At 46.0% G+C, this 22,240-nt stretch overlaps 1 protein-coding gene across 2 annotated transcripts; it reads left to right on the top strand.

Annotated features, from left to right (window-relative positions):
- Positions 1-1,690: 1,690 nt before the first annotated feature.
- Positions 1,691-21,615, top strand: Tbc1d20 (TBC1 domain family member 20). Of its 2 annotated transcripts, XM_021649262.2 has the most exons (8): positions 1,691-1,905; positions 9,405-9,590; positions 12,287-12,367; positions 15,337-15,523; positions 15,680-15,781; positions 18,082-18,223; positions 18,924-19,111; positions 19,337-21,615. In XM_021649262.2, the coding sequence occupies exons 1-8, from the start codon at positions 1,839-1,841 to the stop codon at positions 19,590-19,592; spliced, it is 1,209 nt and encodes a 402-aa protein (XP_021504937.1). In that variant the 5' UTR covers positions 1,691-1,838; the 3' UTR covers positions 19,593-21,615. The 2 variants fall into 2 exon arrangements, with proteins under 2 accessions (XP_021504937.1, XP_060239068.1); XM_060383085.1 differs by lacking the exon at positions 12,287-12,367 and having other exon boundaries at positions 1,707-1,905.
- Positions 21,616-22,240: the final 625 nt, after the last annotated feature.

Genomic DNA, 22,240 nt, shown 5'->3' with positions numbered 1-22,240 from the left:
ATTTAAAAGATTTCATTAGAGCCCTAAGCAAGAGCTTAGTGGTAGAGCACTTACCTAACATGGACAAGGCCCTGGATTCATCCTCCACACACACAAATAAACGAATAGCCAACCAACCTCATTCCCTTTTGGCTAGCACCTATGCTTAGCAATTTAACAGATTAACAAACATAAAAAGCCACGTGATACATGGTCTCTATGATCTTTAGAAAACGTTGGAATGAGTCGTGTTAAAAAAAGAATGGCCCCAAAATGTCACGATGGCAAAACTGGGAGACCACAGTGTTACCTGTAGGCACTGTTGCAAACAAAAACATTTGCTGAGAGAATTAGTGTGTCTCTTGAGTGTATAAAGTACTCTAGGGCTCTAAGAGCTGAGAGAGTTTCCTAAAATGAGTGAAGGAAATGATTCAACAAAGGAAGCCTGAGAGAAAGGAACCTAGTTTAGCTGCATCAACCACCCACTTCATCCAAGTTCATTTTGTGGAAACAATGAGAACCTGAGCTGCTGCGGCCCAGCCTCTACGAATTAATTCATAAAAGGCCTCCAGACTGTAAAATGTGCTTATAAGTGCTTATAAGGGCTCCAAAAAAAGAAAAAAAAAGTCTATATTAAATTCAGTCTGTCCTCATGCTTTGTCACTGAGCCACAGCCTAGAAATGGGAACAAGGAAGTGATCATTATAACCTGGGAGGTTAGGAATAACATTTTCAAAAATTTTAAAACGTCACCAGTTGAAATTAAAGAATTAAACTTGGGAATGTCTAAGTTTATTAAACAGTTTAAAAAAATCAAAATAATTTCAGAGTAATTTTTTTTTTTTTTTTTTTTTTTTGCTTATGAAAATTCCTTCAGGAGATGCTCTTTTAATTGTGTATGTGTGTGTGTGTGCAAATGTGTTTGCATGAAGCCAGAGGGCAATCCCAGTGTCAACCTCAGGAATGCCCATGCACCTACTTTGGCCTAGAGCTCACCAACTAGACAGGCTGGCTTAGGGTTCCTCTGGGAAGACCGTTTAGAATGATCTTGTGTGAACCTTGGAATCTGGACTACAGAGAAGGTATATGGAAGTAGGAGCCAACACCTATAGAAAGGGAAAAATAGTAGCATTGAGGCTGGAGGAACTCACTGAACAATTAGACTCCTGGGAGCATCCTCACTGGAGATCTGGGAGGTGAAGCAATCCCTGGGGTTGACTTGTCTGAGGGGTGAATCTCTTGGGTATGAGTCTGTATCTAGTCAGAAACACCTTAGGTGAAGAGGTACTCAAAGGCCTGATCCGCTTCGTAGTATTTTGACCAAAGGATCGCTGCTACACACGACTCAGCAAGGGAACAATTCCCTACAACCATCTCCTTGACGGACGACCCTTTCCCCGAGTTGCCAGGCACAGCCGGCGGAGCTGCGCGCAGCGACCCTGCTAACCTCGGGGAGCCGAGTGTGACCGGAGGTAAAGTCCTCGGTAAGCGAAAGTCCGCGCATAACCGTGGAGCTTGGCAGTGAGATCCGGCCTCGTGAGTTCAGTATCTTATTTTCATAACTATTTCACGACTAAAAGCAAAAAGCACTGGCAAAGTAGGCTACCGCAAGCACGCACGTACCGGACGCCCAGCCTCTGCGCCGGCGCTTTCTGCGGTCAAACCGCATGCGCGCGCCCCAGCCCCGCCCACCCTAGGGCTCGGGTCACGTGGGGGCGTGGCCGTCTGCGCGCCTGCGCGCCGCGGGCCGACGGCGACCAGCCTGCCCGCGGCCGAGCTGGGCTTTACGACCGCGGTGGGAGCCGCGCCTCAGGCTCCGCCGCCAGCCGGGGCTCGGGCTGGGGCCCGGGCCCCCGGGGATGGCCCTCCGGCCCACACAGGGCGACGGCTCCGCCGGCCGCTGGGACCGCGGCTCGGGGAAAGCAGGTACGGAGGGCGGCGGGCTGGGGCGACGAGCGAGGGCCGCACGGCGGTCGGGCCCTGAGGGGGGCGGCGGCGGCGGATGAGGAGCCGGGCCTTGGCCGGGGCACCGCCTGCCACGTCCGCAGAGCCGGCCGCCTTCGCGGGGCGGCTGCCGGAGCTCCGGCCTCCGCTCTGCGCTCGTGACCCCGAAATTCCCCTCTGCACGCGCACACACAAACTCATGGAAAGTCACCCCTGTCCAATTCCAGAAAGTCCCGTCGGTGAGCCCTGCATCCCACACTCCTGCTCAGCTACTTTCTGGCCCTTTCCGGGGCCACCTGTGTTAGTGTTGTTTGTGCATAAAGCAGTGCTGTTTTCCGCACTCCTTCAGTCTAAACCATTTCTGTGAAATCTTGGTTTTGTTGTGCACGTGTTCTGGGATACGTTTTCCGTATGGTGACTGCCTGTTGGTGAAAATTCCCGTGCCAGGTGAGCTAATCCGAAGGCGCTGTCCTCTGACAGGTGGTGCGCATGTTAGAACCGACCCTGTTATCCCACCCACGTTTGGATGACGCTCCTGGATTCTATCTCTTGTTTCTTCAGCTCGTTTTCTGTTATTTCTCTTTCCTCATTTGATACTGGCCGCAATTGAGGTTCGGCCTGTGAACTACTTTCTTGGCTCTTCGGTATTTGAAACAGCCTTTGCCGGTGTCTGTGTGACATCTGCCCTTATGACTTAATAGCCAGTGTCCCAAGTGATATGGGTCTTGTGACCTTTTGCAGTGCAGCTGTGTCTTGGTTGCAAAACTTTGGGTGTTCCAGCTTGTCTGGATGGAAAGGGAATTCAAAGGCTCATTCTTAGTTTAGCTTGCTTTTAAATATATTGGAAAAATGGTGACCAAATTGCTAATTCTAGGAGCTCTCCTTTGTAGAATTTATGGCAGAATTGGTTTGCTCGTTTTTCTCCATTTTTCAGTAAAGTATTCTTTTTTCTTTTTCTTTTTCTTTTTTTTTTTTTTTAAGGGGGCAGGAAGTGCTGGAAGATGGATCAGTTACCCTGAACTATATATGGCTAGGGCCCTTTTACAGTTACTTTCAGACAGGATCTTGATAATTTACCCTGGAACTTACCATCTTCCTGCCTCAGTCCATTTTTACTTTAGTACTTAGTGAATTCCTTCTAGTTCAGTTATGTTTTTGTTTCCTGTTTTGTTTTTTATTTGTTTGTTTTTCTAGACAGGGTTTCTCTGTGTAGCCTTAGCTGTCCTGGACTCACTTTGTAGACCATGCTGGCCTCGAACTCACAGAGATCTAACTGCCTCTGCCTCCCAGAGTGCTGGGATTTACAGGTGTGTGCCACCACACCTGGCTTTGTTTGTTTTATAGAAATAAATTAGTACTATCAAAGGCACAGGGCACTTGGGCTTATGTGTTTATTTGGTTGGTTTTTGTCAACACAGGGTTTCTCTGTGTAGCCCTGGCTATCTTTGAACTTGCCCTGCAGACAAGGCTGGCCTCTGTCTCATAGATCCTCCTACCTCTGCCTCACAAGTGCTATATTTTTGTGGCTCACTATCCATGTCTTATACAAACATGATGCTCAGACAGACATACTTTTTTTTTTTTCTTTTTCTTTTTTGGGTTCTCAAGACAGGGTCTCACTCTGTAGCCCTTGGTGTCCTTGAACTCACTCTGTAGACCAGGCTGGCCTCTATCTCAGAGATTCCCCTGCCTCTTCATGCAACGCCACCACCACTACCCAGCCCTTTATTTACTTTACTGTTTCTTTTGAGATCAAGTCTCATGGAGCCCAGGTTGGCCTTCAACTTATTGTGTAACAGAGAGTGGCCTTGTGTGTAGGTTCTTCGTCCACTTCCCTGGTGTTAGGCGCAGTTGTGCACTGCCACACCTGTTAGTGCTATTATTTTTCTTGGCTGTGTTGTTCCAGTATATGTGCTGTGGAAGCAAGCACAGTGATTTTTTGGTTTTGGTTGGTTGGTTTTTGGAAACAGGGTCTCAATATGTAGTTTTGACTGGCCTGGAGCTCTAGATGTAGACCAGATTGGCCTCAAGAAAGCTTTACAGTTTTAAACAGTCTCCAAAGTTTTTACAGCTTTACAGTCTTTAAACAGAAGTTAGATTGGATTTTAAAATGCTAACATTTCCCCAGAACCACATACACACACACACACACACACACACAAAATGTTAGCACTGCCTGGGCATAGTAGCCCACACCTTCAATCCCAGTACTCAGGAGGTAGAGGAAGGCAGATAGATCTCTGTGAGTTTGAGGCCAGCCTAGTCTACATAGAGAGTTTAAGCTAAACAGTGAGATCCTGTCTCAAAAATAAAATAATGAGTAGGGGCTAGGGCTATAGCTCAGTAGTCAGTTACTTGTTCATGTAATGTGAGGCCTATGGTTTGTTCTCCAGTACCAGGGAGGGAGAAGAAAAAGATCTGCTTCAGTTGCCTTTATTAAAATAAGCATGTTAGGGCCAGGGATTTAGCACACACTTACCTGCAAAGTACAAGGCCTTAGGCTCCAGCCCCAGTGCCATGAAAAGAAATTACTGGAGAGTAGGCCGAAGTAGTGCCATTATCATTTCTTTCTCTTCGACTGAGTCAATTACTTTTCAGGCATCTAGGACTTATTTATAGACATTGTAATATTTTGTAAAAGACCTAGGATGATCATTTATTTTATCATGGAGATGATAGCCAAGTCTTTGTCCACAGAGATTTGGAAGCTATCAGCTTTGGAGTATGTCATGCACCACTCCTCTAAGTGAAGCAGTTAGAATTTACCTTAAAGTAAAGTGGATAGTGGACATGCATTTTAATCTTTTCCCGAATAACGCAGCAGTAGCTATGACTTTTCCTTTCGTAGGAGAAATAGGATGTTTGTGCATTAGTTGTTCAGTGGTGACCCTGATGCTCTGTTGTGTAGGCTGACCATTGGCCTCAATGTGTAGTTCTCTCACTTGTTTTCTCTTTCTGAATCACAATGATGCACTGTACATTAGGCCCAGGAAAGTATGTGTAGGGTGGCATATGTAGGAATGACTTTCTCATCTACCACTAAGCTTTAAGCTTGTGACTGAGTGTGGAGGTCAGAGGACAACATCCATGAGTCAGTTTTCTTGCCACCTTGTGAGATCTGGTGATAAAACCTGGGTTGTCTGGCTTGTATGCCCTGCCAACCCTACCTACTGGCAGGTAAGTCTAAGGAAGGCAGAATCCAAAAGGCCAGACAGTACTCCAAATCCAATTTGAGTACGCTCCTCAGGGAAGCACCCAGAGCTGTAAGGAAAGCCAGAAAAATCTACAGAATTGTACAGAATTCTGTAGTGAGCCACACAGCAGTGTGGTAAAAAGTAATGCCGCCTTACTACTAGGCATTTTTTCCCCAGGAGAGCAGAAACTAAGTAAGCTAATTTATTCTACTACATACATACTTCTTGAGTTCTACAGACTCGAAATCAAGAGGCTTGGCCAGTCTCAGTGGGCACTTCCTTAATCCCAGCACTCAAGAGGCAGAGACAGACAGAACTACTTGAGGCCAGCCAGGACTAATGAGACCCAGGACTAATGAGTCTCAAAAACAACAGCCAGGTATGGTGTCTCATGCCTTTGACCTCAGGACTTAGAAGGCAGGATTCAAGGCCAATCTGGTCTACAGAGCAAGTTCCAGGACAGCCAGAACTACATAGAGAGACCCTGTCTTGTAAAATAAAAATAAACAATAACAACAAAAAGCTGAGAAGTATGTGATTTGGTTCAGAGTTACTCATAACTGTGTCTTTGCCCAGATCTCTTGGGAATACAGGAAACTTCAAACTGTTCTTTCCCAACATTGCTGAATAGCTCATTGGGAATGGGCAGAAATGAGGGGTTTTATTTGTTTGTTTTTGTTTTTTGTTTTTTCCATATTCTTGGCGAAGGGTCAACAAAACTTGGAAATGGCAGCTTCCCACAGGCAGTATTTGGGACTGCCACGTCAGGGCTCTTCCCTGTTGTAGGTGGAAGGTGCAAGGGCACTTCCTCACTGCAAAGTCTCACATGGCACATCTCCTGTGCTCGTTGCTAGAGACTAGCAGTTCCTGCTCGGTTTCCTGCTCAGCCTGCTGCTGAGGGCATGAAGCATACATAGTTCCCATGGTAGGTAGGATACTTGTGTAGTATGTATAGGCCCAGAGTTCATTCTTAGAACTGCAAGAAAAAAAATTTTTTTTTTTCTTACTCTTCTTAATCCTCTTGGAAAGCATGCAGCCTTGTCTTCAAAGGACATAGCTCTGCAGAGAAAGCCCACACTGCCTGCAGAAAGAACCCAGCCTGAAGGTTAGGTGCTCCCACTGCAGTCCTAACTTCCTTCTGTTCTCTCTCTGCCTGATCCTTCCTGTTTCTTGGCCATGGTGGTTTGCTTACATGACAACTCACTCTTTCCTCTACCGGGAATGCTTTGCCTTCCAAACACTCATCCATGTGGCAAACTTTTCACAGGATTTCAGAATCAGTTTCTGCCAAAAAAAGACTTGTTAACTTAGAAATAGTCTTTTCCCTGGGCCTTCTTCAGGGTTCTCAAATACCCTGTGTAATAATTGTGTCTCTTCCTGCTGTAAATGTCTCAGGAGTTGCAAAGGAGTCATTGTTCATCCTTTACCTCAGTGCTTTGTACAGACTCATTGCATGATGGACCACCAGCTGGATGCGAGGTAGGAAGGCAGGCACAGCTGAGGCCAGAGCTTGACACCTCAGAAACTTTTGTCTGGGGAGGTCCTTTACTGAGAAAAGAATTTTTTCTGAATTTTTTATTTCTAGGTAAAGCAGCCATTTAATTTAACAGCCAACCTGAGCCAGTCCTGAGAGTAAAGAGAACAGTTTGAATTTACTCAGAGCAGTTATGGTCACAGGTTAGACTTATCCTGTTAAGACCTCAGACATTGGTCACCCTCTGTGTTACTAGGGAGTATAACAACAGTCTAGCAAGAGAACAGCTTTACCAAGGCCCAAAAATCACTTGTTACTTTCCTGGCTGACCTCCAATTGCATGTGACTCCAAAGCTCTGCTTGTGTGGCCCATATGTCATAGCTTACACAAGTTGATCACCAGGACTATTAACAACTCCAGTTTATGTGAGTAATGTCACCTTTGTCATAAACACAGTTGTCTCAGAATAGGACATTACTGCAGTTATCTGATCATTACCTCTTCTAGAGCCTAATATACCGTGTGGTGTTGTCACTTAAGTCTTAACCTACCTTCTTTTGATGATGTCCGACTCACATTAACCCTGGTGTCTAGTATCTAGTATCTGTTCTGTAGATGTGTGTGTGCATATGTAGGTTGGCCTGACTGACCTACTGTAATCTCTTTGTGTTCTTGGCCTTACTGTATACATGCTTTCTTGATAATTATAATGTACTGCCTTGTGACATTTGGTGCTTATATGTTGAAATTCTTGTAGTTTCTGTTTTCTCAATGGTACAGGTATCCATAAAATCTAACAAGTGTCATCTGCAGTACCTAAAAGTAAATGGTCTGCTTGAGAACCGAGAGGCTGACTCCTATTGAAATGGAAGAGTTAGGACAGATGGAAGCCTCAGATGCTCATCCTGTTTTCTAAAAAATCTACGTTTGAGGCAGAAGCAGGCAGATAGCTGTGTGTTTAAGGCCAGCCTAGTCTACATGGCAAATTCCAGGCCAACCTAGAGTACACTGAGATCCTGTCTTTAAAAAAAAGTTGAGCTGGGTATGATGGCGTATGTCCTTAATCCCAGAACTTGTAAGGCAAGCAAATAGGCAGATCTCTTGAGTTCAAAGCCAGCCTGGTCTACACAGTGAGTTCCAGGACAGTCAGGGCTACACAGAGAAACTCTGTCTCAAAGAACCCCTCCCCCCACATACACACATATGCTGCCCTTAGCCTCCCACCAAATAAAAGGAAATTTTTCTTTTGTTTTTTGAAATAAGAACTTATGGCCTTGAACATGCTTTGTAGAAGAGAGAGGCTGGCTATGAACTTGTGGTAGTCTGCCTCCCAAGTGCTGGAAATAAAGGCATGCTCCATTATGGCTGGCTTCTACGAGAATAATTTCAGTATTATAAACTGGCTGTAAATAAGTCTCTTACATATGAATGTGAGCTGCTTTGTGGCTGGGATGTAGCTTAGTTGGTAGAGTGCTAGGAAGCCTTGGGTTCAGTTCACTGCACTGCATAAAATCAGGCATGGTAGCACAGGCCCCTAATCAAAGCACTTGGGCGGCAGAGGCAGGAGGACCAAAAGTTCATGATCTCATTCTTGGCTACATGGAGAGCAAAAGACTGGGACTGGAAAGATGGGTCAGGAGTTAAGAGCACTTAATGTTCACACAGAAGTCAAAATTCAGTACCCAGCTTACACATTGCTGCTCACAACCACCTTAACTCCATTTTGGAGCATCTGAAACTTTTTTTCTGGCTCCACTGGCCCCAGGTTTTCGATAGACAAAACACAAATATACAGAAAAGAAAAATAAATAAGTCTTTTAAAATGTATTTTTTAAAAATCTGTAAGATGCTTAATATACCACTTTCTGATCACCTATGCCGAATGGGACTTTAAAAAAGATTTATTTATTTTTATTTTATGTGTATGTGTATGAGTGTTTGCCTGCATATATGTATGTATGCTTGGTGTTTGCAGAGGTCAGAAGATGATATTGGATCCCCTGGGTTTAAAGTTGCAGGTAGTTGTGAGCCACCTGGTGTGGGTGCTGGGAACTAAACCTGGGCCCTCTGGAACGCAGTGTGCAGGTTTAACTGCTGAGCCATCTCTCCAGCACTGAATGTGGCTTTTGGGAAACAGTTGACCTGCATACAATGTCACAGCCTCTACCTACCAGACACACTAGAAATCCATACTCCTTTGACATTTAACTTTTGTAAATGTCTCCCTCCTGCAATTCTGGTATTTTACTAGTTCTGTTACTGTGAGGCTGGAGACTTGCATAAGGTTTTGTTATTAAATACAGTGTTAAGGATGCCTCACATCAAGTACACTCAACAAGTACTCGGCTACCAGGACACATTCCCCAAGCCCAGTACTGAGTTTTGAATTATTTTTTTTTTCAATATAAACAATTTTTTTTTCAGTGCTAGGAGTTGAACCAGGATAGCTAGTGTGGTAGGGAGGCCCTTTACCACTGTACTCCCCAGCCCTCACAAAATATGTTAAGATATCTATGCTCTGTAAAGTTGAACACAAAAAAACATTGACAGTAGCTGCTAGATATACTGGGTACATACTGAATATTTCCGAAAACATGTAATTCCTAATAAACATGTTATTTACATGGCATGTGGCCATAGTGTTTTACACATCTTGTGCTGAATATGTGTAGATTATGTAAAAAGCAAGATGAAGACCAAGGCTGTCTAAGAGAAGATACCTCAGACCAAGTTAGGAGAGAGAGACTAAGCAAAAAACTGCCAAGTGTGCTTCATTCTCTCCATGTACACTGTTTGTTTTTTTTTTCTCCAGACTTTAATGCCAAAAGGAAAAAGAAGATGAAGGAGATACACCAGGCTCTGAACAGTGATCCTACAGATGTGGCCGCCCTCCGACGAATGGCTATCAGTGAGGGCGGGCTCCTGACTGATGAGATCAGGTGCCAGGTATGGCCCAAGCTCCTCAATGTCAACACGGATGAGCCACCGCCTGTGTCAAGTAAGAGAGCAGAATCCTGGAGTGGGGAGCTTCGGCCAGGGATTGAAATATAGTTTAGCTGGAAGAGTTTATTAAAAATGTCTATCTTAGCTGGGTCTGGTGGTGCATGCCTTTAATCCCAGTACTCAGGGAGGCTGAGGCAGGTGGATTGCTGTGAGTTCCAAGGCAGCTTGGTCTACAAATTGAGTTCAGGACAGCCAAGGCTACACAGAGAAAGCCTGTCTCATAAAAAAAAAAAAAAAGCCCATTCTCTGGGGCTGGGAAGATGGCTCAGCAGTTAGGAACACTTGTTACTCTTGCAGAGGACCGGAGTCCAGTTGCTGGCTCACATGTGGTGGCTTACAACTATCTGTAACTCCAGTTCTAGGAAATTCAGTGTCCTCTTCTGGCTTCCAGGGGCACTAGAGAGAGAAGTCTAAGATTCCTTGGTGTTCCTGAACTCTTTAATTCTGCTAGAAGCTGTTACATAACTACTCTGTAAGCCATGTAGTGAAGGGAGTTCTGGGACAGCCCTTGAGAAAAGTGCTGCAGAACAGCAGCTCCACTGTCCGCCCTGCCACCTCCGCTTTCCTGCTCCTGAGGCATTTGGGAATGTGCTGCGTGTGCTGGGGCTTCTCTCGTTCACTTGGCAAATCTTGGTGCCCCTGGTGTGTGCCACATACTGGATGTGATTAAAATGACTCATGTGCTTAAAGTTTGATGCTGTGGTGCCAAGTAGATGCTGGGTTGCCACGTGTTCTGATTATTATGGTGTTTGAAACTGGCCGCCTCAGGGCAGTGGGCTTTGTGTCAAAGGGGAGTTGGGGGCTTTGTCCTTCGATGTCGTTCTTTTCCTATATTCTAAACTGCCCCTGTCTGATACTAAGATGAAGAAAGGTGTGCGTGTGTGTGTGTGTATGTGTACGTGTGTGCACTAACTGTGGGTACATAAGTCTTGAACAGGTTCCTCTGATAGCTTTCTATGTGGGTTATGAAGAAAATCAACACACTTGGCTTGGGATGAGGGAAATACATGCTTGTATCTGGAAGCCGTCTCTCCAGCCCAGTTGATAAGCGTATTTGCCTAGCATACAAAAGGTTCAGTCCTAGCAGTGTATAAAACTAGTTGTGATGGCACAGGCCTGTAATCATAGGACTGGTGTGGTACAGGAGAATCAAGTGTTTAAGGTTACACCTTTAATCCCCGCACCTGGGAGGCACAGACAGGCAGGTGGATCTCTGAGTTTGAAGCCAGCTTGGTCTTCAGAGTGAGTTCTAGGACAGCCAGGGATACACAGAGAAACCCTGGCTCAAAAAACAAAACAAAACAATAAAAGAGTTCAAGGTCAGGGCTGGAGTGGTAAGAGCACTGCCTGCTCATCCAGGTTCCGTTCTCAGCGCTCACATGGCAGCTAACAACTGTATGTGTAACTCCACTTCCAGTTCCAGAGGTTCTGACCCCCTCTTCTGCCTCCTTGGGCACTGCATGTATGCAGTGTACAGAAATTAACAAAACATCATGCACTTGATATAAAAATAAATTATTTTTTGGTTTTGTTTTGTTTTGTGAGATAGAGTTTCACTGAGTATTCCTAGCTGTCCTGGAACTCGCTCTGTAGATCAGGCTGCCTCTGAACTCAGAGCAATCCACCTGCCTCTGCCTCCCAAGTGCTGGAATTAAAGGCTTTCACCACCACTGCCAGCCCAAAAGTAAATCTTTAAAAAAAAAAAAAAATGGAGAGAGAGGGCTCAAGGTCATCCCCAGTGTGTGATATTGGGGTGGGGGGTTATACCTAGTTTAACGGTGCATGTTTGATGGCATTTAGCAGTTTCACTCCAGAGCCACTCCCATGCTCATGTCCTCAGCTGCTCAAGGGCCTATATGTAGAGCTTCAGCGCTTGAATGCTGAGCACATACTGTGTCACATTCCCGAGTCTGCTCCTTCCTCATGGTAACCTGAGAGGTACATATGGACAAGGACAAGCTCATTTCACAGACGGTGGGCAGTTCTTGTGAGGACAGTGGCAGTATATGGTTTCCCAAATCTCTTGACCTTTTTGTCCCTCCCCCATCCTTCCTTACGTTGCTCAAGACAGTCTCTTGCCTCCTCAGTGCTCATCAGACTTATAAGAAACAGCTGTGTTTAAACTAAACTAGAGCTTACCTGTCCAATGTATCTTAATTGGTTTTTCTGTTTTGTTTTGTTTTTAGTGGCAGTGGGAATCAAATCCATGGCCATGGGCTAGGCACGCACTCTACCACTGAGCTGTGTCCCTGGCCTCCCCCCTTTGATTACTTCCTGTCCTTTGTTTCCCATTCTCTTCTTAAATTTTTATTTTGGGATGGGGTCTCGCTGGGTAGCCTCGGTTGGCTTCTGAATTGAGGCAATCCTTTTGCCACAGTCTTTTAAGGGCAAGGATTGCAAGTGTGTGCCAGCTCTGCACCTGACTGAGTAGCTGGTATTTGACGTGTACATGGTGCTTAGAGCCAGGTGTTCTACCTTAAGTCACATTCTTTTGAGGAAAAGGCTGCTTGCTTTTGTGTGTTTTCAGAATGTAGTGTCTATTGCTGTTTTCTTGCTTTGACTTGCTGGGCATCAAGCTTGCTAGGTTAGCTCTCTATGACTGAGCTGTATCAGAAGCCCAAGGAGAATCTACTCCTTATCTGGCTTTGCAGACCTCTTTGCAATGACACCGTGTTCCTCTTCCTCTAATAGGAAAGGATCTGCGACACATGAGCAAGGACTACCAGCAAGTGCTGCTGGACGTCAGGCGGTCTCTTCGGCGCTTCCCTCCGGGTGAGCAGATCTCCTGACTTGGCATATCTGGAAAGAGGTTTTCTGTCCCTTTGCACTTACCTTCTTGTATTAGTACTTGCCAAGATTGGGAGTTTTCTTCCCAGCAACCAGAGACACACGTGCAGAACCCTGCTCTCAGGCACTCAAGTGGGTGCCCTCGCTGTGGATTCCTTGTGTCCCAGAGGTGGCAGTGAAAGAAGGGCTTGCATCCTCGTCTGCTCCTGTGTACTGGAGGGACTTTGTGGGGATTATCAGGGCTAGGGATTGACTTTAGAGAGCAGGTTGGTTTGGAATTATATCCTAACGGGAACTATTACTATCTTCATTGGTGAGTGTTACCTTACATGTGGGTCCACTGGGATGAGGGAGCCTTTTCCTGCATGTCCATAGAGTATGTTTCTGAAATTGCCTCTTACTTTCCAGAATAAGGAAAAATGACTGTGCTTTCTGTTTTCATGATGGAGGGAACTGAGTAGCAAACCTCTTCTGCAGAAGCTAGCTTTCTTCCCCTTGTTACTTTATCTTGACTTTTGAAGAATTACGGTAGCCTCAAACTCTCTTGCCACACCAGTTGAAGCAAGCTCTGGCTGGAACATGTGTGTTGTAGGCTTTCTGCCCTTCTTGGATCTTTGCTTTCTGGGGAGGCTTGTGAGGCTCCCACAGGCTGGTAGCCAAGTCAGTCTGGATAGGAGACAACATACACCATGACCCAGTCTGCTTTTCCTACCTTGCTGGTCCACTTGAGGTGATGTCGGGCGAGTGCCGCCCTGTGTTCCTCTGCGTCCTTTACTTGTGTCGCTCCTTGAACTCACAGAGGTCCACCTGCCTCTGCTACCTGAGTTCCGTGATGAAAGGTGTGCACCACCATGACAGGGCAAAACTAAACCCAGGCAGAGAGAGCACACGAGCACTATAGGAAATCCTTGATGCCTTTATGTCACCAAGTCTATGGTGATCATCCTGCACACAGGATCCTCCTTAACATTTTAAACTGTTTTCATTCATGTCCTCTGATCTAGCCTGACCAATCATAAGCCAGAAATTCAAACAGGACCTAGTTCTTTCCTCTCACTGCTTTCATGGTTTCACTTAGTTCTTGGTTTGCTTTGTTTTTTTAAATTTCTCTTTCCAGTGGGCCTCTTTGAAAAGGTGGAATTAATATGGACAAGGATGACCTTTGCTTTTGCCTTGAACCTTCATTGTTCAAATTCATGTAGGCCCTTACATGTAGGCCCTTGATGTTTTCTCTCACAATACCTACTTTTAACTGAAAGCTAAGAGCATAAGAAAGCTGTGCTTGGTGACATTCTTCTAAAATATTTCATGAATCAAGGCTTTACATCTTCCACCTCCCCTAAGCACTCGGTCATTTTCATTTACAATTCAGACTTCAAACTCAAAATTAACATCATTGCCCATGGACCCTCCCAGATATCAGGCAGTTCAGCCTTCCAGTGTATACTGACCTGTTTCCCGTCATCCTTGTGAAAACCTTTAAGCAGGCCATCCATCATCAGCTGTCAATTTTCCACAGGGCCACATGTGCATGACAGTCAGTGTGTAGCTCCTGAGCGCATTTGTTTATTTTTCACATGTTGTTTTCAGACTGTCTTAAGACTGCTGAGCAGTAAAGGTCACCTGCTTCTCAGTGACTGTTTCTCCAATCCATACAGTAGCAAGAGTTGGCATTTTCTGGGTCAATTTTTAGTGGAGGAATTGGAACAGATTAAAACAGGCTTCCAACCTAAAACAACTTCATGTTTGGGTGCTGTGATTTTTAACTCCTTTAACAGCCTTGAGGTTCCAGTTCACTTTCAGATCCCGGATGCCTTCTAGATGCAGAATTTGAACTGTCCAGCCTTTTCACCTTTGGGTGTCTTGATCTTGGTACATGGACTAAGCATGACCTTCTCCTCCTTGAGCTCTGGCTTTACGTAGAACAGGTTCATAATTCTTCACCAAAACAGATTCACCAACAAGCCGCACCACCATGACTTACATTCCCTGTACTCCAGAGGGGTCTCAGGAGGGTGCCCCTGCTTCCAGTTGCAGCTGGGAATTGAAACCATCTTAGAATATTGGCTTTGGCTTAGAGAAGAACACAGCAGTTTTAATTTTCATATAACTCCTCACATAATTTTATTCCAAGAAGAAGGGAAAAGAAGTCTCTAGATACTCATCTCCTTATAGATTCATATGTCGCCACATTAATTGCCTATTCTTTCCTTTGATATGTATTAGAATTTTATTTCTGAACTATTTGAGATAAACAGCCATCACAGTTCCCTTTTGTCCAAAATCTAATCCCATACAGTAGTTCATCTTTTACCATTTATCCTAATTGTTTTTATCAGAAAAGTAAACAGGTCCTCTTTTTGTTTGTTGTTGTTGTTTTTTCAAAACAGGGCTTCTCGGTGTAGCCGTGGCTGTCCTGGACTCACTTTGTAGACTAGGCTGGCCTCAAACTCACAGAGATCTACCGACCTCTGCCTCCCAGAGTGCTGGGATTACAGGTGTGCGCCCCCATTCCCTGGCCATGAGTCCTCCTTTGAACCTCCTTTACTGTCAACAGTTCCTTTGTGTGCATGGCAGATGAGTTACTTTATCACTTTCTGCTTATGTTGGTTTTGTCTATGTTTGCTCATGAAGTTCAGGGTCATGTCTGTGATACTGGTGACAGGAGATCCACTGATGTGCAGAGCATGGCATCCAGGAGGCATGTGCTAGTCTTTCCCCATGACTGGCCATGCTAACTAAGATTTTACTTAGATTTTACCAGGGCCCTACTGTGTGGCTTCTTCTATGCTGGGTGCCGTCAGCAGTGTGTACATTTTGCAAGGCATTACCAGCTTGTTTGTAATTCATTGTCTGTCACTGGACACTTTTCTCTGGAAAGCATTGCCAGCATTGCTAGCCTAGACTCCTATCACTAGGCTCCTTGCCAGTGCAGATGCTCCTTCTCTTCTCAGGCATGCCAGATGAGCAGAGAGAAGGGCTCCAGGAAGAGCTGATTGACATCATCCTCCTCATCTTGGACCGCAACCCTCAGCTCCACTACTACCAGGGCTACCATGACATTGTGGTCACTTTTCTGCTGGTAGTGGGCGAGAAGCTGGCAACATCCCTGGTAGAAAAATTGTCTACTCATCACCTCAGGTACCTGTGCATCTGGTCTCATACCAGGATAGGTATCACTTACCCCAGCCTCCTAGCATAGTCAGATGGCTGAATAGGTTGAGCCCACTCCATTCACCAGCCCTAAGCTAAATGCTGGACCTGACCAAGTACGTTGACTGGATTGTCTTCCCATAGGGATTTCATGGATCCCACAATGGACAACACCAAGCACATCCTAAATTATCTGATGCCCATCATTGACCAAGTGAACCCAGAACTCCATGACTTCATGCAGAGGTGAGTCTACTTTTGTGTATATACAAGATCCACATGGCAGCCCTGAACCTTGCTCTTTTGGCTTCCTGTTTCTTCACAAACCTAGCATGTAAGGGATACCAGCTAAAGGCTTAAGGAACTGTCATATCTGGTGGGTATGTCATAAATTCTTAGAAGAGTAAGGAGAAGCTACATGTGGTGCCATGTGCCTATAATGAAGCACTTGGAAGGTAGGGACAGGAAGATCAAGAATTCAAGGCCAGGGGCTGGAGAGATGGTCCAGTGGTTAGGAGCCCTTGTTACTCCTGAAGAGGACCAGAATTCAGTTTCCAACACCTACACCGTGACTGCCTATAACTCCAGCTCCTTGGAATCCAACTTTTAGTTTCTGTAGGCACTTACATGCACATAGTAACACACAGACACACATACATACACAGAAAAGTAAAGTTGTATTTTATTTATTTTTTTAAAGATGTATTTATTTATTATTTATACAGTATTCTGCCTGCGTGTACCTGCAGTCCAGAAAAGGACACCAGATCTTGTTATAGATGGTCGTGAGCCACCATGTGGTTGCTGGGAATAGAACTCAGGACCTTTTGAAGAACAGCCAGCACTCTTAACCTCTGAGCCATCTCTCTAGCCCCTTATTTTTATTTTTTGAGACAGGGTGTCACTATGTAGTCTTGACCACACTGGAACTCATATAAAGATCCTCTGCTTCTAAGTGCTGGGATTAAAGGCATGTGCCACCATGACCTTTGGTAAAAATAAATATTTACAAAATAATAAAAAGAATTCTATGCCATCCTTGGTTATGTAATGAGTTTGAAGCCAATCTGAGACACATGAAAACCTGTATTTAAGTCAAACAAACAAACAAAAAGGGCAGTGGTGGTATACTTCAGTGACAGAGGCAGGCAGATCTCTGAGTTTGAGGCCAACCTGGGTTATATAGTGAGTTCCATGCTAGTCAAGGCTGCATAGTGAAACCCTATCTCAAACAAACAATAACAACAAAAAATTTAAAGTAAAAGCAAACAAAATGGCTTAGAGGTTAAAAGTGCTTACTGCTCTCACAGAGGACTTAGGTTCAGCTCACAGCACCCATATCAGGTATCTCACAACTGTTTTATCTTTTTGTTTTGTTTTGTTTTGTTTTTTTGAGACAGGGTTTCTCTCTATAGCCTTGGTTGCCCTGGAACTCAGTCTGTAGACCAGGCTGGCCTCAAACTCACAAAGATCCACCTGCCTCTGCCTCCAGAGTGCTGGGATTAAAGGTGTGCACTACCTGGCTTCATGGTTTTGTTGTTTTGTTTTGTTTTGTTTTTTGATTTGCAACTATTCTTAACTGTAGTTCCAGGGAGTTCAATACCCTGTGGCCTGTGCAAGTACCTGGGTAGTACACACAGCCACACACATACATAAAGATAATAAATCTTTTTTAAAGATTACATTCGTGTGTATGTATGTTCTGCCTGGACATATGTAAGTGGATTGCCTCCATGCCTGGTGCTCAAGGAGGAAACTAAAGTGTAATTGAGAGCAGGGACTCCTTGTTCTGGATGGAGGTCTGTTATGCATTAGAAGAGCACCCAGTCCCTCTGATGAGGAAGCAGCCTTACCAGGCCACAGAGGAAGACAGTGCAGCCAGTCTTGATGAGACCTGATAGGATAGGGTCAGATGGCAGGGGAGAAGACCTCCCCTATCACTGGACTAGGGGAGTGGCATACGGGGAGAAGAGGGAGGGAATAAGAGAGGGGACTACAGCTGGGATACAAAGTGAATAAACTGTAATTAACATTAAAAAGAAAAATGAAGAGCACCTAGGAAGATGAGGCACTGGGACACCTTTGCTGCCATGTGCTGTTTGTTTTTCCTGGTGCTGGGATTGAACCCAGGACCTTTTCCATGCTGGGCAAGTACTCTACCAATGAGTTCCTTCCCTGGCCATTGTAGTGTTTTTTCTGTTTGTTTCGTTGTTTCAGGTTTTGAGACAGGGTTTCTCTATGTATTCCTGGCTGCCCTGGAACTTGCTCTGTAGACCGGGCCGGCACTGAACTCAGAGATCTGCCTGCCTCTGCCTCCCCACCCCTTTCTGGGAGTGAAGGTCTGGGCCACCACCGCCTGGCTTTGTTGTACATTTTTAAGAATTTAGTTTTTAAGAAGATGCTGAGTTCCTAGGTAGCATAATTTCCCAAGAGGTATATTTTACAAATACGTCTTCCTCAACAGCTCTTGAGAACAAAGAAGGCTCAGAGAAAGGGAAGGGATGAGCTGGCAGGTCACCTAACATCTGGATTTCCTTTGCTCCTAGTGCTGAGGTGGGGACCATCTTTGCCCTCAGCTGGCTTATCACCTGGTTTGGGCACGTCCTGATGGACTTCAGGCACGTTGTGAGGTTATACGACTTCTTCCTGGCCTGCCACCCGCTCATGCCCATTTACTTTGCAGCTGTGGTAGGTACACACTGGGAGGCAGTGACTAGGTTCACTGTTACCTGTCCAACTTGATCAGTATTCTTGGGCCATTTCCCTGTCTGAGAAGTGTTAGGAAATGTTGGTTAAGCAATCGTCCTCACTTTGAGACTTCCAACCCTTTTAAACACCAGTGTCAACTGACTGTCAGTCACTACTGACTGACACTCCTGGAACTACAGCTAGGAGACATCATATGGGCACAGCTGACAGTTCAGTGTGCCTGCCAGTGCCAGGCTTCAGGAGGGAGAGGCAGTTCTGGTGTTAGGCTTAAAACAGGAGTGTTTGGTGGAAGAGTGTGGGGCTTGTGCCCAAGAGGGCTGTGTGAAGAGTGGGCCTTCAGCAGCTGTGAACATGAGCACTACTGTCATGTTCTGAGGATGTCTGAGAGAAGCAAGATGGCTGTTAGGCTGTTCTAAGGCTCCTCGAATCTCCTGTGACCTTTTTCTTCTTCCTAAAGGAATGTCAGGTTGTTTCAAGACTTAGGGGAACACCTGAGCAATTGTTCTGGGAGGACTTAATAGATTTGGGCGATCTTTCACATTATAGGTGGAGTGGGATACAGATTTTGCCAAACCTTTGGGGTGAGTGCTGTCTGTTACTAAGACTTTCTGTGTATAAAGAAAGGCAAGTGTCCAGGACCTGTGCCTCTGGTATCTGATTCAAAGCCTACCTTCACCAGATCGTGCTATACCGGGAGCAGGAAGTCCTGGACTGTGACTGTGACATGGCCTCTGTCCACCACCTGTTGTCCCAGATCCCTCAGGACCTGCCCTATGAGACGCTCATCAGCAGAGCAGGAGACCTCTTTGTGCAGTTTCCCCCTTCTGAACTTGCAAGGGAGGCGGCTGCTCAGCAGGAAGCTGAGAGGTGAGGTGGGCGAGATGCTGCTGCAGCTGGGCAGTTGGAAACCAGATCGGCCCTTGATGGTTGGTCATCTTGTCTAAAGGGTATGGGGTTCCACATTGCAGCAGATTCTGTGCTGCAGGCCATGTCAGTCTTTACCAGAAGCTCATTCTGAGTGAGCAGAGGCCTGGTCTGCAGCAGGCCACTCAGTGTTTTCTGCCCCTCTCTACCTTCTGCCTCCTTCCACAGAACGGCAGCTTCTACTTTCAAAGACTTTGAACTGGCATCAGCCCAGCAGAGGCCAGATATGGTGCTGCGGCAGAGGTTTCGGGGACTTCTGAGGCCTGAGGCTCGAACAAAAGATGTCCTGACCAAGCCAAGGACCAATCGCTTTGTGAAGCTGGCAGTGATGGGACTAACAGTGGCACTTGGAGCAGCAGCACTAGCAGTGGTGAAGAGTGCCCTGGAGTGGGCCCCTAAGTTCCAGCTGCAGCTGTTCCCCTAAATTCAGCTCAAGGAGCTCTTCCTCACCAGTGCCCCAAGCTTCCCCATTTCCAGAAAGAGGGTGGAATTGCTGTGATTAAAGGGTTTCTGTCAGGGGTGTCCTGTCTGCCACCCTTGGCAGCTTGTCTTTTGGCTTTGGTGGCTAGTGGCAGAGCTAGCCACCTGACACTGGGCTTGGTAGACCTGCTTGCTCTCTGCACCTCTCCCCCTATTGGAAGTGGCTCTGGAGCACCCGGCTACCCAACTCACTGCCTAGAAGAAAGTTGGGCCCAGAGATGCCCTCCTTACAGCACCATATGTCCTGTGTATCTTAGCGCAGGCAGGGGTTGCTGAACAAAGTCCAGCCTTGGAATGAAAGCAAGGGGAGAAAGCGCTAGCCTGGGAACCAGCTGGGTCCTCCTAAAATCGGCTTCATTAGCTGGTCAGAATCAGAGGAAGACATGAGCTGTTAAATTTTATGATCCCAGCCTAGATTTTTGTGTGCAGAGGAATGTTAATCATCTGGACAGTGTTGCCTGTGTCTCCCTGTTTTCTTTACAGGCCACGACATTACCTACAAAGAGATTTTTAATTCTATTTTTATGATTGTATACCACACCTAACATAGCAAGTAATCTCATTTTTAAAAGTTACTTATGTGTGTGCAGGTGCCCACAGAAGCCAGAGGCAGACTTTTTCCTGGAGCCTGGTGTGGGTCCTGGGATCTGGACGCCAGTCCTCTGGTGAAGCAGAAAGCGCTCTTAACTGCTGAGCCTCTCTCTGGCCTCTTTGACAGCTCCTTCAGGAGAAGCTAGCCGAGTGATGAGCTTCCCCTGGGTTAGCATTTACTTACTTTTGGGGGGAGCCCAGGGCCTTACACAAGCAAAGCAGGTGTTCTGCCACTGAGCTGCCCCAGCTTTTCTTTTTGAAAAGTAGTAGTTTTTCTTTTTGAGACAGGGTCTACCAGAGTTACCCAGGCTGGCCTTGAACTTTTGATCCTTCTGCGTCAGCTCCCGATTATCTGGGATGACAGGATTGCACCTGTGATATGCTCCCTGCTCAATTTAGCCAAAGTTGCTTTGTGAACAGCCCCATACCCCACAGTGACACTTCCTGTCCCACTTTCCTTATTTTCCACTAATTACCCACCTTGGCCTGTCCTTTCGTTGATCTCCTCAGCTGCTGGTCTCAGGCTGGGAATATCCTTGGAAACTTGCCAGTATGTAGACAGGGTTTGGCAGGAACCCCACACTACCAGCCCCACTTACCCCTGGGCTCCTCCAGGAGAGGTGCATGGGATTCATGGGATCACTCGGTCTTCCTAGGATGGCTTTGTTAAAAGTGAAGCCAGGTGTGTTTTAGAGTAACTGGCTTGAAAACAAAAGTGCCTTTTGCTGCTTTAGAGTGTGTAGTGGGAAGCATCTGTGTGCTTCCAGTTTCCTCATCTTTCCTGGGCACTCTTCTCCAGTCCTGCCATGTCCAGACCCCACGTGTGTCTCCTGCCTATCCCTTTGTCCCCTGTGCCTACTGTATGCAGTGGGACACTGCATGCCAGGCAGCCACAAAGCCAGAGCACATAGGAGATGTCCAGGCTGAGTTACACAAAGCACTTTAATCAAGTCAAGCTGGAGTGGTAAGTCCTCCGCACAGGAGCTCTGCCTGGGGTGAGTGATTCACCGGGATTAATTCAAGATAAAGAATTTTCCCAGGATCCAGTGATACATAAGGTGACAAATACTGTCAGTATTTGTCAGGAATACAAACAGGAACTTTTCATCTATGCCTCTAGCCTGCTTGGAAGTGTGCTGGCTGAGGGGAGGGGCATGGGCCCAGGGTCCAAGCCACAATTCTGCATCCAAGCAAGCAGGTGGCACTGACTTGTGCTGAGCTGAAGAGAGTCCATAATAGGACTCCCCTGCCACTGAGAAGAAATGTTGTCAATTTACCTTCAGGTATTTACTTAATCTGTAAAAAAAAAAAAAAAAAAGTAGATGTTTTGTACAGAGCCCTGTATGAAATAAACACCCTTAAGTGGTTCCTAATAAGTTGTCCTTGTACCACCTCTGCTGACCTGGAAATGGGCCTACTCTCAGGTTCTCATCAACTTCTACCCTGGGCCCAGCTGGGGCCTGGGCCTGTCGGCACAGCGACCATTTCCAGTTTCGTTTCACATACAGGTGTAATTGGTTTAGGGCAAAAGTCCTGCCTCAAGCAACTGGCAAAAGTTAAGCTAGCTACTTCCCTGGCTTGATACACAGCTTAGACACAAGTGGTGAGAAGCAGTCAGGACTTGGAACAAAGGGCCAGTGACCTCAAATCACATCTGGGGTACAGATGTGAGAAAAAATTAGGAAAAGTCACATAATGAATTCTTTCAATGTGTCACTTGGCACTAACCCAGCTTCCCACTATGGCTTCAGCGCTCCATGTGATGACTTCTCCATGGGGCAGCCTCCCACTCTGGAACAGGTCTTTCATCTGGGCAGGGCCTGTCTGCCAACAACTTTTCAGGAAAAGAGCTAGGTTGGGTAGGCAGACATGTGATTAACATTCTTAAGCAGAGGCAAGGAGACTGACCCCAAATCAAGGCTAAGAGGCCAGGCTTCTGTCCCTCAATCCCTTAATGGGTGCAAGTAAGGATTTTCAGCAAAGGTGTTTTGAATTTTTTTT

Source organism: Meriones unguiculatus, chromosome 4 (genome assembly GCF_030254825.1).
Source record: "Meriones unguiculatus strain TT.TT164.6M chromosome 4, Bangor_MerUng_6.1, whole genome shotgun sequence".
Lineage (NCBI taxonomy): Eukaryota > Metazoa > Chordata > Mammalia > Rodentia > Muridae > Meriones > Meriones unguiculatus.
Note: the sequence above shows the minus strand (reverse complement) of the source record. Positions and strands in the feature narration are given on the sequence as shown.

Bases quoted from the DNA above. Each gene is read 5' to 3' on its own strand.
- Tbc1d20 (XM_021649262.2), top strand. From the start codon at position 1,839: ATGGCCCTCCGGCCCACACAGGGCGACGGCTCCGCCGGCCGCTGGGAC. The intron at 12,368-15,336 runs GTGAGCAGATCT...TTCTCTTCTCAG, and splicing joins TCTTCGGCGCTTCCCTCCGG to GCATGCCAGATGAGCAGAGA. The intron at 15,524-15,679 runs GTACCTGTGCAT...GTCTTCCCATAG, and splicing joins TTGTCTACTCATCACCTCAG to GGATTTCATGGATCCCACAA.